This window comes from Mytilus californianus, unplaced genomic scaffold (assembly GCF_021869535.1).
Source record: "Mytilus californianus isolate M0D057914Y unplaced genomic scaffold, xbMytCali1.0.p SCAF_10, whole genome shotgun sequence".
In the NCBI taxonomy this organism is placed as follows: Eukaryota; Metazoa; Mollusca; class Bivalvia; order Mytilida; family Mytilidae; genus Mytilus; species Mytilus californianus.
The window spans coordinates 16,418,715-16,435,056 of record NW_026262582.1 but is presented as its reverse complement, the minus strand read 5'-3'; the positions used below and the strand labels follow the sequence as shown (position 1 = coordinate 16,435,056).

At 33.4% G+C, this 16,342-nt stretch overlaps 1 protein-coding gene across 1 annotated transcript; it reads left to right on the top strand.

The window, feature by feature from the left end:
• Positions 1–8,316: 8,316 nt before the first annotated feature.
• On the top strand, positions 8,317–14,176 carry LOC127719043 (uncharacterized). The gene is made up of 2 exons (XM_052225103.1): positions 8,317–8,353; positions 11,216–14,176. Exon 2 carries the CDS (start codon positions 11,229–11,231, stop codon positions 12,894–12,896), a length of 1,668 nt encoding a protein of 555 aa, XP_052081063.1. The 5' UTR covers positions 8,317–8,353; positions 11,216–11,228; the 3' UTR covers positions 12,897–14,176.
• The last annotated feature ends 2,166 nt before the right edge of the window (positions 14,177–16,342 follow it).

The following is a 16,342-nucleotide window of genomic DNA, read 5'->3' as shown; positions in this document are numbered from 1 at the left end:
ATGACGTTGATATACCATTGTAATGAATGCACATTAAAATAGAAGTTACCAATCGCGGAAATACAGACCACCACAAAAGGACAAAGAGGCATCCATCCACAAACACTTCACATAACACTAACACTTTTGCTACATGAACCCGACCACATTTGGAATTGAACAGCGGAAGCTCCGGAAGGGTAAAGAGTTCTTTCTCGGCTAGATGCATTGGTCTTAGTGACAATTAAAATCATATAATCCATCTCATTCGATGATAAATCACAAATAAAGAAAAATGGACGCGGTTAATGAAACACATCATTGTTTTAGTCATGGTGGCGTACAAATATGATATGATACAATCTATACTTTCGTCTTTCTTCCATGCTTACCAAGTTACATATGTTATATTTGTATTGACATTCGGACAATAGTTTTAACTGTCTAGCAAAGGCAGGTAGGCTACTACAATTATGGCATTTCTAATGAATTGTAGCTCTTGGTAGAGGAATTCTACCGTGTTAAATATGTTCTTGTTTGGCAGTATCAAACCAACAGCTGTAGTTACCTTAGTTAGCTTCCTGTAGAAGCAAGCGCACATAGGTTCTGCTTTCCAAATTATGTGCCATGTTTTATTTCCTTGTGCAAGTAAGTGGCCATTCTGCTGTTAGATGCACTGTGCAGGTTTTTTACTATATGTTTTAGTTTGACGACATATGGTATGGATAGGCAAAGGAGGAGCTAGGTTTGTGTCCACGTGAAACTGATTTAACTCCACCACAATGTAGGACTGTACCAAGTCAGGATGTCAGGACGGTGTGTTGTTTGTTGTAGTTTGTCTTTGTTTGTATGTCTGCCTTTTTCGTAAGAGTCAGGTCTTGGTGGTAAGTGTGGTTTGTTGTACTGTGTGGTAATTATGGCGATTCCTGTTGAGAGTCTGGATGGGGGTCCTTCGATTTAGTATTCTTAATTTTTTTTGGCCCACTATTCTGTAGCATTGGCCTATTATTCCCTATTCTGTATTATTGGTCTATTATTCCCTATTCTGTATCATTGGCCTATTATTCCCTATTCTGTAGCATTGGTCTATTATTCCCTATTCTGAAGCATTGGCCTATTATTCCCTAATCTGTATCATTGGCATATTATTGCCTATTCTGTAGCATTGGCATATTATTCCCTATTCTGTAGCATTGGCATATTATTCCCTATTCTGTATCATTGGCATATTATTCCCTATTCTGTAGCATTGGCATATTATTCCCTATTCTGTAGCATTGGCCTATTATTCCCTATTATGTATCATTGGCCTATTGTTCCCTATTCTGTAGCATTGGCCTATTATTCCCTAGTCTGTAGCATTGGCATATTATTCCCTATTCTGTAGCATTGGCCTATCATTCCCTAGTATGTAGCATTGGCCTAATATTCCCTATTCTGTAGCATTGGCCTATTATTCCATATTCTGTATTATTGGCCTATTATTCCCTATTCTGTAGCATTGGCATATTATTCCCTATTCTGTATTATTGGTCTACTAGTATTATTCCCTATTATGTATCATTGGCCTATCATTCCCTATTCTGTAGCATTGGCCTATTATTCCCTATTCTGTAGCATTGGCCTATTATTCCCTATTCTGTAGCATTGGCCTATTATTCCCTATTCTTTATCATTTGCCTATTATTCCCTATTCTGTAGCATTGGCCTATTATTCTCTATTCTGTCTTACCCCATACAGACACTCTGTTATAAAGTGGACGGATGCAATGTTTATGAACGTTGGGCCAATACCTATATCATCGCCGTATACTACAGTGTTTCTTCATGTCATGCCAAATATGCTTGAAATATTTTCCACTGGATTTTAAGATTGCAACCAACCATCAATCTGTTATCGCAAAAGACGCTTTTTTTAAATGAATATTGCGTTATCGTACATTTGTATGACCCCAATCTAAATACTCGACAGAAAAATGAGATAAATAGATTTTTTTACGGTCGTTTACTCGTTAACTTGATATGATTTTCTTTAGTATTGGTTGTGGATGTAGAGGTTTGCCTACTCTTTGATTGGAAAATATAATTTTTTTTGCATAAAATCGTACACAAAAAATACACAATGCTCTGCTTAGCAGTTTATATATCGTTTTAGGCAATAAAGACCCTCTTCAAAAATCATAAATCTGCCCCTAAGTACGATGTCTTTGTACAGCAATGCAAATCAAAGTACTGAAGAACTGAACATCGAATGACCGCAAGTTCTAGTGAATGGTCTCAGAAAAAAATCATATCTCTTTACCTGGAAATAGGTTAATAGATATAAGAAGATGTGGTATGAGTGCCAATGAACATAGATATATTTTTTTCTGAGACAAGTTCCTGTGAGGATGATGAATAAATGAAAGGGAATTCAACCGCACCGTAATAATTATTATATTGTAGTGATATAATCATTTGTTATCAGTATAATCTGGTTTGTTGTTATATATTATATTAATATTTGTAAAACAGACTTTATATATATAGCAGATCATCTCTCGAGATATTCTTCCGCATGCGTTAACGAAACACGTTCGGTTATCAGTCAAAAGCGCAAAGAAATTTCTGCGCCAACATAACACCGGTATGACCTCTAAAGGTCACATCCGATGTAAAAATGGATGTGTGTTAAGTATACGTTAAAAGGACGACAAGGACACACTATACAAAAAGATCTCAATGACATGTAGTTTTTGTGGTCTTAAACAATACACTTGCGTGAAAGCTACTTTTAAAGCTATTATAGAGTTTATCCATATAAAGAATTTGTGTTTGATGGTAGACATGTGATATATAAATAAGGAAATGTGGTATTATTGTCAATGAGACAACTATCCACCAAAGTTCAATTTTGGGCGATTTAGGGCTTTACAAATGATATACACAATTGGTCGAAGCCTATTTTTCTGGGTGTATCGGGTTGCTGTCTAATTGGTGTCTACCCACATCTCAAAATTTGGTGATTTTGTCCCTCGTACAGCACATTGAGTCTTCCAGGCGTGTTTTTTATTCTCTCATATATTTAGCGTTAAAGATCTAAGTCAATAATATATTAGTAAGGAGATTATCTACTCTCCATTTTCCAAAAGTTCCTTTGATTAAACGTGTCATATTACATCAAAAACTATTGAGAAAAACATAAACTAAAACTTACATATTCACTTATTAAATAGAAGGTGGGAAAGGTTTTGCAGTTTGCAGTAATTCTAAAACTTTGATTTTTGTTTTGTTACCTTATTTTTCTGTTAATTGTACAGGATTTGTGAATAAAACGTTAATGTTAAATAATATGTCCAGCAATTTAATTTGTAATTGTTTAATGAATTATCTATATTATCTATATTAAGGGCGACAACTAACTGTGCACACAGATTTTTAAAATATGCATGGAAGGATTTGATCCTTGGTTTGTATTTGTGTTTAATTAATATTGTTCTCAATGTATTTGCAGGAAAAGAGAAGCAAAACCAGAATGATAAAATTCACAAATTTGTTTTCTTTGAATATTTGAACTGAAAGACAACATAGAGCAATTTGGCAAATTTCTGTTATGATTGAATATACAGATATGTAACTTACTCTTGTCTTGTAAGCTAAGTTGAAAAACGTGATTGATTGATTGATTGATTGATTGATGGTTGGTGTCTAAATATTGTACACGTACTGCCTGTAAAATTACCGAAAGCTAGAAGCAATTACATGACTGACTGTAGGGAGTACAGCGAATAGATAAAATCAACCTTGAGCAATACCAAGGTGTCTAGTGAGTGTCTACACGGGTAAAATCAGACTCCTGGTGTGATGTAGTTTCAGACGATTAATCCTGTCTCATGTTAAATTCCAGTGTGAAGGAAGGTATAAATTCAACATCCAGCTTTACAAATCTAGAGTCGTTGGGTTAATGAAGAAAACCAGTCTCGTGTTATAAAACTAGACAATAATATTGTATTTTCATAAAATTATGAAAGTACTTTTATCTCTTTTATACTTATCTAGAATACTTTTTAATTAGTATTTCCTTGAAAGGCGTCTCACAGCTTGTATCAAGGTAGGTTGCTCGACTCGAAAGCGGTTCAATACCGGTCAAATTTAACTACAAAATCAGGGTTGTTTTCAGAGCATAAGCTGGTTGGCTCGGTAGTTTTTATGGTTTCCGTATATTAAGTTATTGCAGAAGACTTAACTTGATTGTAAATTTGTATCTTACTATGTGTTTAAACGAAATATCACGTGACACCTGAAAGATATATTGACCGCTTGGTGTTAACATCAAACTATTTTCAGGGGGCCTTGGTGGCCGAGTGGTATAAGTAGTCGAGCTACTGTATCACTAGCCGGGCACTCCGTCCTCCTCCACTAATAAAAACCGACCGCCTCGAAATAGCACAATAGTGCTGAAAGTGGCGTTAAAAACCAATCCATCAATCAATCAAACTATTTTCCAATCAAAATTCCAGATTCCCATCATTTTATCTTATTTTGTCAGCCTTTGCGCACACTATACGTTAATGCATATCAATAAGACGTTATATAGACTTACCGATCAATCTCGTACACACTTTATAGCCTTTTCATTTACAAGAAAAATGGTGCCCATTGAGTAGTCCCCCCCTTTCCATATTGAAAATATATAAACAATCAAACAAATACCAATAAACATGAATGTAGTTTGTTATAAGTCGATAAAATGTACATTACATACAAAATAGAAAGTGTAAAACATTAAAAAGGAATCCCAATAAAACATTTATTTGAAAAGTTTGCAAACATTGACCTCTTTTATAGACAAATGTTTGGTTATCAAATATCTTTTTAATTCATGTTTTATGAAGTATGTCCCAACAGAAAATGGATCTCGTGTGACTTTTGTGATGTGGAGATAACCAATCTCCAATATTAAATTCAAATCTTTAGTTTTCTATACATGTAGCTTGCTCAATCCTGTGCTAGGGGTCGTCTTAAACTTGCAGTGAGATGAGACATTTTTACTCCGTGTTGATGGCCTCACTGTGACTTTTAGATGCAGAGCAGCAATAAAAGCGCTGTTCCTTTGCTTTTTGTGTTTGTTTTTAGCTGTGCATGTACTGATTTTGTGTTATGGATGGATACCCCAAATCTTTCGTTTTTCTATCATACATTACAAATTTATGTTGCGTAAATACTGTACCTCTTCTGTGGACTTTGATGTCTTAATAAAAATAATAAAAATATATAAGTGCCTAAACCGAAACAAAAACATATTGTTATTACCAACAATTATCCAGGGTGAGAAGAATAGTGACAATCATAGTTATCAAACATATGAAATAGATTGTAGTTAGGCAAATCATGACATTTTTAAAAGAGATGCAGATGATACCAAAGGGATATTCAAACTCACAAGACAACAACAGTATACAAATAAATAGAAATATTCAATCTAAAACGAGATTTGATATAAAGCACTTTGCGAATTATTGTAAAAGTTCCCAATGTCACTTTTCTTCCGGTTATATAACCTCCACCCCACCCATTTTGACTACACTGTCCATGGCAACACATCCTTCCCTCCTATCGGATCAATCTTGGTGTTCTTTGGCAAAGTTTTAGAAGTATGACTGAATGCCTAATGTACCAATGAAGTGGTTTTGTTTTGTTTTTATACAGATTATATTTGTTTTGCTATTGTTCTCTATTCTGTAAACCCAATCCAGACCAACACCCCAATATATCAAAGATCTGTGATCAACATTGTACGGAAGCCCATAGGGGACCTAAAAAAAATTAATATTATATCTAATTATATCGAAATAACGATATATATATATTGAGATAACGATATAATATTATTTTTTTAGGTCCCCCATGGGTTTCTGTAACATTGCATGTCTTCAAAAACAAATAAATATTCTATCCGTGAATATCACGTAAACTGTCTTTTTCTATAAGAATTAAGGACGATGACCAAAACAAACAATCTTCATATAATATAAATATCCAATGTATAAAGCATGTGATTTATATGTATTATAATTTATAACAAACTTTAAGATAATATTATAGACTACAAAATCCAGTCGGTAAAAGACTTCAAAACTGGCATACATTTTTGCTAAGCATTTTACACATGTGATTTATAGCATTGATGGTTTTGGACAGGGATGTGTTTTGATGTATCAGTTTACTGAGATATAATCCAATCAGCGTGTAGGTTTAGAACACACCATGGTTCATATTCATATTTGCTGGTCATTTTCTGATCATAGAAATTGTAATAAAAACTAAAATTTGAATAAGCCAAAATACACTATCTGTTAAAGGTTCCATGTTAATTAAAAGAGCAAAAACGTTCCTCCAAAACTAAAATAGTTTTAAAACAACTATGAAGGTCATAAAGACACACTATACGAAAATAAAAATGTACTCTAACGGTAACATTAAAAGTTCAATCTACCATAAAAACCACGAACAATGAAGGATCTTCTAATGAACATCACATTCATTAATATATCGTTCTAATAGTTTGAATGGTTGCATCTGCTGGTTCATATTATACCGTCAAAGAGTATTTAGACGACGAACACAAAGTAGTTGTATACTACACATGGGGCTTTAAACAAAACACAGTTTGGTGTATCGAAATAAATGCAGGGAAACGATATTGTCAAACGTAAATATATGACATTTATTTATATACCTATATGAGTTATTTTCTTTCAGTACGATAGGTCATTCTTTCGAAGAATCAACCCAGACGATACCAAGTTTGAGTGAAATACGCTTTAAAGCATAAAATTATGACTTGTGTAAGGTCATTATTTTCCTTGATAAAAATGTAAACTATAATGTACTTAACATTTAATTCATTTGATAGTTTGTTGTTGCCAATTGGAGAATTTATTTTTTAATGTTCTATCTTTGATAAGTTTAAGACAGAAGCAATCCTTTCCTCCGTATATTAGACTGAAATACAAAAAATCGTCATTGACGCGCATTTTAACTTTCGAAACAAATAATGTTAAGTTTTGTTAATTTATAGCTACAATAAAGGGACATTATCATATATGTGAGATGAATTTAAAAATTCAAAACTTTTCATACATTCTTGTGTAGGATTTTGAAAATCTTATTGATTCACACTGAATTGAAAATCCTACTTTTACCTACATGTATGGATATTCGTTTTCGTGTTACATGTACATGTATCACGATTTCGAGCTCTCTTCATGTCAGTTCTTAACTTTTTACATCTATATATATATATATACTTTTTACGCTATCAAATGATCAACTGATCAAATATACTTACATTCTATAGAATAACAGCCACGTACCTCATTATGGGGTCGTGGGAGTATAGAATTAAATCCATATTCTCTGCTTGAAAAAAAAAATATATTGCCATTCAAAAGAAAATTATTCTGAATAGTTCATTCGTTTAAAAATTGTTGAAAAAAATCTACTTTTCCGCGATAAAAATGTCATTACAAAAAAGAAAAAAAATACCGGAAGTGCTGCATATAATAATTATTTTGTACCAAATATTAAAAACTGTAATAAAAACAGCTTTGTCTATAATATACAAGACTGGAACAATCTACCAACCAACATAAAAAATATATCAAATAGGTCTGCTTTTAAGACTGCAGTTAAAGAGCAATTAAAAATAACAGCAAGAAATATAGAAACTGGAGATTTTTTATATGTTTTTAAGAAACATTTGATCTTTCTTTCTTTTTTTTTTGTTGAAAGTCAAATTTTAACAACGAATTGAAATATTATTTTTATATATTTTCAAACAAGGAACCTCATTGGAAATAAGCTATACTATGTAAGCTTTTATGGGATATCCCAGGCTTTTTTCTAAGCACTGTTTTTAAAATATATTATGATAATATTTTAAAAGTATATATATATATTATTGTCTTGTCTTGTGAATTTTTGTATATGTGCTTGAATTTGCCTGAATAAAACTATACTATACTATACTATAAATAACTACGAGGAATCAATTTAGAGTCTAAAAATGAATAAGACGATCCGCAAAATACCTCCTCCTCCCTCCCCCCCCCCCCCCCCACCCCCCCCCCCCCCCCCCCCCGGAATATCAAGTGGTCGTCCACTAACGGATGCACAAAGAGTTGTTGCAATAGTTGTTTATTATATTAACGTGCAGAGAAAATCGCATTTTCATCACATACCGTATAACGTCTCTAATCCGACCAAATTATCCGTTTTATAATTTACACTCAGTCTGATCAATCACTGTTAAACTTTCTAAATGTAACCTTGACTTTGTACTACTGCACACCTGTACAACGGACCAGGAAGTTTATTGTGTATCGCTAGTAAAGTAAGTAAAGAATATTACTTTTACCAGAGACATATATATATTACATACATGTCTCTGATTTTTACTTTTACTTTTTCCCGTTGTACTTTAAAACTGAATTACTGATTCGAATTTGGGAACAGTTAAATAGTAGTAATGGGGTTTAGGTTATTGGAACTACATAATACACAGGTACAAGACGAGATTTTCTAAAAATACAGTGTCGGATCCGGGGTGGTGGTCCGGGGATTGGAACCCCCTTTTTTTGACGATCAATGCATTTGAATGGGGACATATAGTTGGAACCCCCCTCCCCCTTTTATAATTGGCTGAATCCGCCCCTGAAATATGTATATGAGTTTAGTAAGACGTCCATTATCACTGAACTAGTATACATATTTGTTTAGGGGCCAGCTGAAGGACGCCTCCGGGTGTGGGAGTTTCTCGCTGCATTGAAGACCCATTGGTGGCCTTCGGCTGTTGTCTGCTCTATGGTCGAGTTGTTGTCTCTTTGACACATTCCCCATTTCCATTCTCAATTTTATATATACGGAAAACACATAAATATCCGAAAAACCACCCAACTATTTCTCTATTGGAACCCCCTTTTTTTGACGATCAATGCATTTGAATGGGGACATATAGTTGGAACCCCCCTCCCCACTTTTATAATTGGCTGAATCCGCCACTGAAATATGTATATATATATACGGAAAACACATAAAAATCCGAAAAACCACCCAACTACCTAGTCGTCGACGAAATTTTGAAAGAATATCTGTTGTAGTGGTAACTAGTCATATACAAAGATACGACCGTTGTCCATAGAACTTCATTCTGAAACAGTGATCTTGTGTAAGCTCGTGCAACAGCAAGCGAGAGCACTAGCTACATCTGTGGGAATACGTGAAAATTTAATAGAGCAGTACTATCGCAATTATGATGGAAATTACGACTTTGACGAATCATGATAATAATGATAACAAACTGTACAATGCCCATAATATATTTACCAAACTTAATTGAAAGGCCAAGTAATAAAAAATGAATTTGATATCAGTAATTAAAATTATCAATTATGTAGAGCGTACTTTTACTTTTTTTTTTTATATTGAACAAATAGAAGCCAATGTAGGGATGACGCGCTGTCAATTAAGCTCTTGAAAACCGATAAATGTATCCACATAGCATCATAAAGATCCTTATATGCCAGTTGTATTTTAAAAGACAAATGTATCTACTAGCTATTAAGCATCGTATAATGTACTTTTAGGCCTTTAGTCCACTTAAAACTACTGTCTGATCGGTTGTCAGGGGGAATTTTCGAAAGTTCAAAAACACAAAAAAAATCGAATTAAATATTTCGTGGAAGGGCAGACTAAATATGTTCAGAGGTTGAAGACGAACTACCCTAGATAATACACCCCAAAAAATGGATTTGTTTTAAAGTTATGTATTTTTAGGATCCACTTATAAAGTCTGTCGGCTAGGATTTTCAGTAAAAAAAATTGTATTCAAACACACCAATTCTGTTGTTATGACTCATTAGAAAAGTATTTCATTTGACCCATATCTTTCATTTTTAGTACTGTGAGTTTTAAATGCTAGTATATCGACCTGTAGCCTAAATATATAAAGATAATAGAATTTGAAGCGAGATGATGTAACAAATATGTTTTGCTTTATACATTTTCATGACAAAGGGTGTACTCGACTTTCCCCTTTCGATGAAATTATTGCCCATTTTTAGGATTTTTCCCCAAAAAAAACTGTCGCCGGGGGCAGATATGCAAATAAATGCTTTAAAAAGATCAATCTTTTATCTTTCTGTGGAATTTTTATCGGCGGAAGTTATGCTTATGCACAAAAAAGATTCACATGTATTTACACCTACCACAATCGACTGTTTTGTTAATTTTTTTTTTTTAGAAATTAACAAATATCTCGAAGCTGCATACTATAATCTAGGTAAAAACACATATATAAGATGCATAAAATCTTAAATTATGCACCTACATTAAACTTTTAAAGCCCATAGAAACAGATGTAAACAATTCAAATATACCAACTTGGCCTTTTTTACAGTCTCTAATAAAAAGTTCCATTTCTTTTGTTTACCCCCCGCCTATTCTTATGCCTCCAATTAAACACGTTCTAATTTACAACCCTGTCATGTTTCCTTGGTCAACACTAAGTTTTTGTGATTATTTCAGTTTCTCAGATATTATAAGCAATAGGTCAACTATATCTAGTGTATTGAATTAGTGTAAGGTGACACACATGTCCTTCCGGAAGGGTTCATATGACCTCAACACAGTAGCCTCTGCCCTATGTGGGAAAATTTCCAATATGCCTCTTCATAAATCGACTGTATATTATAAAGAGTCCATTGTCTAATAACTTTTGTACATTGTATTATAAAAATAAACCAAATGAAAACGTACTTCGTATAAGGCTAAATGGAGAGCATTTTTTTTAGTTCATCACCATGTTTAATGGTAAAGGTACTGCGTTGAATGCACTGTGTATAATCCCTTTATATAAATAAAAGGAGATTTTAGGTAAACGTTAGCGGGAAAACAACCCAACGATACAAGAAAATCAACATACGACCCTTTCAACAATAGGCACGTATCTCCATAATATGAACTGGTTGTTCGAAGATAAAAGACTAAAATTTCACTATATTATTCAAAAGTAGCTAGGTGAAACCCATCGGTTGGGACTCCAATCTAGTTGAAATACAAATCCTGTTTCCAGGCTTCGCATAAAGATTGGACAGGATTCAAGAAATTATAACCAAATTATGTAGTATGTCTGGGGCATAATATATTGGTCCCAGATTATGTTTAACTTATTCCTTTTTCTTTCTCAACATTTCAGAAAATAATTACTAATGGAATCTTCATCACTCCGATTGTGTGATAATTGTGAACATCGCCATATTTCAACCGCTGCAGTTGCATGGTGTCCAGATTGCGACGAAGCTCTTTGCTCGGAATGTAAGGACCATCACGATGCTTCAAAAATTGCGAAATTCCACAAAACTATATCACTAACGGAGTTCGACAAATTACCGTCATTTATCAAAGACACCAGTGTCTACTGCACGGACCATGACCAGAGATGTGAATTGTATTGTTGTAGTCATCGACAGTGTTGTTGTATTGTGTGTTTAAAAGAATCACATTGTCAATGTGAAAAGCTGGACACAATACAAGATGTTATAAAAAACGTAAAGACCTCTCCAGTGCTAGAAGATTTTGAAAACGATTTGAAGTGTATAATGACCAATTTTGATTCTTTAATTCAAAACAGACTGGAGAACAAAACTAGAATAAATGCACAGAAATTGGCATTTATTGAAGAAATTCAAAGTGTCCGCAAATTGCTAAACGACAAATTGGATGAAATGGTAAAACGTTTGAAAGATACGATGGCAGCGAACGTAGAAGAAGTTGGTTTGGATTTGGATAATCTTGTACATGATTTAGACGTCCATAAAAGCCACATTAGCACTCTGCAGGAGGAACTGAAAACGGCCATTAATATCGCAACTGATCTGCAAGTCTTCTTGGGACTGAAACCGTTAGAACTTAAAGTAGAAGAAGAACTTTCATATTTAGAAACACTACAAACGAACAAAGCAATGGATGAAGTTGATCTGGTGCTTGACATAGCTCCTACTACGAGAGCAATATCTGAAGGCAGCGAATCTTTTGGTGAAATTTCACAGTCCAGAAAACGTAATGACTTAGAATTGGGTGTGAGAAAGAAGGAACAAGCACAAATTTTATTACCATCTGTTAATGAATTGTCGAATATACAATTTTCTGAAATTGCAAGTTTTCAGTTATCACAAGGAGAAAACGGTATGCTCATACTAGGCTGCACCATATTGCCAGAAGGACTGTTGGTATTTTCCGATAGCTGCAACAATCGATTAATTATATGTGACAGTGACAGTACTTTTCAACGTGAAATACCTTTATCGTTTTCACCCCGAACTGTTGTGTATATTAATAATTCAAATGTTGGTGTGACTTGTCAGTCCTCCAGTAAAGTCGTACTTGTTGAACTAATAACTGGTAAAATTGTGTCGACGTTCTCGACATTTGATCCATGTTACGGTATAAGTTTTCGAAATGACACACTGACTATAAGAATATCTGGATATTTCTTATTGACTACTCTTTCTGGGGAAGTGAAAGCCAGGTTGAAGGCAATTGGCTCGACACATTGTTGTACAGGAGAGGATAGCATATTTTCATCAAGTTCGTCCAGCCATAGAGTATTATGCTTTAACAACGATGGCGATCTTACTTGGCAGTTTCAGGATTCGAAGTTACAATCTCCAAAAGATGTGGCCGTAGACGAAAATGGTTTTGTATTAGCAGTAGGTGAAATTTCAAATAACTGCTTTGCAATCTCTCCTGATGGACAAACAGGCCGGGAAATATTAAGTAACTTAGACTATCCCTACTCACTAGCTTTTGATAAAACTTCAAAATTAATGGTAATCACAAACAAAAAGGGTTCCGTTAGAGTTTACAACAAAAATTGAGAACTGGAAATTTAAATTCTTTAGAGGATGTTGCTTCCTAATCATGTCTTACAATACCAGTTGAGAAGAAAACAGATATTGTAAGCTCAATTATTTATAAAGAACATTGAATATATAAAGTAGACTTAACTTTGATGGAAAATAAAATGTTTGTGGCGAATTGAAATAATAACTTAATACACAAACTTATACATCAGTATGCGTTATTTAGGTAGCATCCTAATATCTACATAAAACTAATCAAAGTACTGAAGTACTGAACATCGGATGACCGCAAGTTCTGGTGGATGGTCACAAGCACTTGTCTCAGAAAAAAAAATAATATCTCTATACCTGAAAGTTAGGTAAGGTACATAGATATGTTTTTTTTCTGAGACAAGTTCTTGTGTGGATGATGAATAAATGACAGGGAATTAAACCTCACCGTAATAATTATTATATTGTAATGATATAATCATTTGTTATCAGTATACTCTGGTTTGTTGTTATATATTATATTAATATTTGTATACCAGTTATATCATGTATATATATAGCAGATAATCTAAATACCTCCACAGGCAAATTTTCATCCATTTATATATCATTCTATTCTTCTATTCTAATGATAGTGCAGTGCAAGTGCACGGTGGACACTCTTCTGTAATAATTCGTTTTTCAAATAGATTGGATTTGAGTAGGCATTCATATTTCCCGCTTTTGTTGCAAAACGTTCTCGAGATATTCTTCCGCTTGCGTTGAGCACAAAAAGTTTATTAGAAATCTTTTGTTTTGCTTTATTCTTAATCCTTGGTCAATTTGTAGTAAAAACAATCCTATCTGAGCATAATGCGACTTATATTGCAATTTTCACAGCTCAATTTATACTGACTGTAAAGTATGACTTTAATAGAAAATACTTGAAAATTTCATTTTGGACTACAGGAACATTAACTTTCAATATCAAGATCAGGTTTGGTTGATTTTTCCTTGTTTTTCCTACTGCTTGAAAGACTTTCCACAATTTTTACAATGAGTTTAGTAAAAAAATCCAAGGTTTTGAAGAGTCAAGGAATAATGACCCCCCTTTTTTCACCAGGTGTCAGTAATGGGACTATTAATTGATAAAAAGTGCAATTATGGTCATTAAACTGCTTTATTTACTATCAGTCAATAAAATTAAAGGTAGAAAACTTTCATTTGAGACAATAAATGGGATTGTGGTGAGTTTATGCACTGTTTACATTAGGCTATATTATCTGTCAAATACATGGTATGATGCAATGATATAAGGGATAAAATTCAAATAAAATCATTAAATCTTCATGACGACAAGTTTTTTTTTGGGAAGTAAACAACCTATGTTTTAATGTCTAGTACCACAGAAACAACTTACTGTAAATTCATAACAATTTAGGACATTTTTTTATATGAAAGCATATTGTCAGGGTGGGAAAAGCTAAAAATAGCACAAACTCAGGTTTAAGGTTCTAAATTTGCAATAAGTGACTTTTTGCCATAAAAAGATTGAAATGTGGCTACTATCATTTCAAATGGTCAGTTAAGACAAAAAAATCAATTGTTTTCAGATTTTGGGGTTTCACCGCTTTTCGCTTTAAAGGTGTCAGACCACCAATTAAAAATCCCTATCTGTTCAACCAAATTTTGCAATTTTCACAGCTTTCTAAATATTTTACGTTAAGTTTAACTTCATAGAAACCAGGTATATCCTGAATTGTACAGGTATCACCTTTGTACGTGCCAATTTTCAACATACCTTTAAAATCATATAAGAAAGAAGAGATCTCCCGAATAGAGGTACCACTAAAAATAACCCCTGGTTTTCTGGAAATCTTAAATTAGTATACTATGGAGCGCATTAATCCTCAATGTTGAATGCAAACTCATAAACAAGTAAATTTTGGCTCAAAATAGTCTTAATATATTTCTCTTTCACCAAAAGTTTCATTTCTGCAAATCTGTTGGCTAGTTTCAGTAAACAATGACATCAAATGCACAATTTTTTGTCCGAGTAGGCCTACTTTCACATATGTTCTAAATTGGAGGGAGTAATTGGTGGTCTGACACCAAAAGAGCACAAAAAGTTGATTAGAAATCTTTTGTTTTGCTTTATTCTTAATCCTTGGTCAATTTGTAGTAAAAACAATCCTATCTGAGCATAATGCGACTTATATTGAAATTTTCACAGCTCAATTTATACTGACTGTAAAGTATGACTTTAATAGAAAATACTTGAAAATTTCATTTTGGACTACAGGAACATTAGCTTTCAATATCAAGATCAGGTTTGGTTGATTTTTCCTTGTTTTTCCTTCTGAATGAAAGACTTTCCACAATTTTTACAATGAGTTTAGTAAATAAATCCAAGGTTTTGAAGAGTCAAGGAATAATGACCCCCCTTTTTTCACCAGGTGTCAGTAATGGGACTATTAATTGATAAAAAATGCAGTTATGGTCAGCAACGAATCCTAAATGTAAAATGATTTGCAGCATAAGACATGAGAGCACATATTATAGATAGTATTAAATATGAAGTTCACGCCTCATATAGTGAAGCCCTATGTCATAGGACTATTGTTGTAACATGGGTAAGTAACTGGTTCCAATTTATCCTGAATTGTCTTTATTAAAGAATTAGTTCCGGAGTATAACAGCTTATGTTTCTACTTGAGGGTTTCTGGTTCTGCTGTCGTAATTAGGTGATTTTTTTTTCTACATGTAGTAAACAAGAGGCTCTCAAGAGCCTGAATCGCTCACCTGTATTTCAGAGGAGAAGATTTTTAAATGTTAGCAAACTTGATGAACAAATTGTGTAAAATTGTCTTTAAAGGGCAATAACTCCTTAAGGGGACAATTGACAATTTTGGTCATATTAACTTTTTTGTAGATCTTACTTTGCTGAACATTATTGCTGCTTACAGTTTATATATATCTATAATAATATTCAAAATAATAACAAAAAACTGCAAAATTTTGTTAAAACTACCAATTCGGTGGCAGCAACCCAACAATGGGTTGTTCGATTCGTCTGAAAATTTCAGAGCTGATAGATCTTGACCAATTGACCAATTTTATTTCATGTCAGATTTGCTCTAAAAGCTTTAGTTTTTGAGATATAAGCCAAAAACTGCATTTTACCCCTATGTTCTATTTTTAGCCATGGCGGCCATGTTTGTCGATGGATCAAAACTTCGGATACAATTTATAAACTAAATACCCTAAGAAACATTTAGGGAAAGTTTGAAGGTAATTGGCCCAGTAGTTTCAGAGAAGAAGACTTTTAAATGTTAGCAAACTTGATGAACAAATTGTGTAAAATTATCTTTAAAGGGCAATAACTCCTTAAGGGGTCAATTGACAATTTTGGTCATATTAACTTTTTTGTAGATCTTACTTTGCTGAACATTATTGCTGCTTACAGTTTATATATATCTATAATAATATTC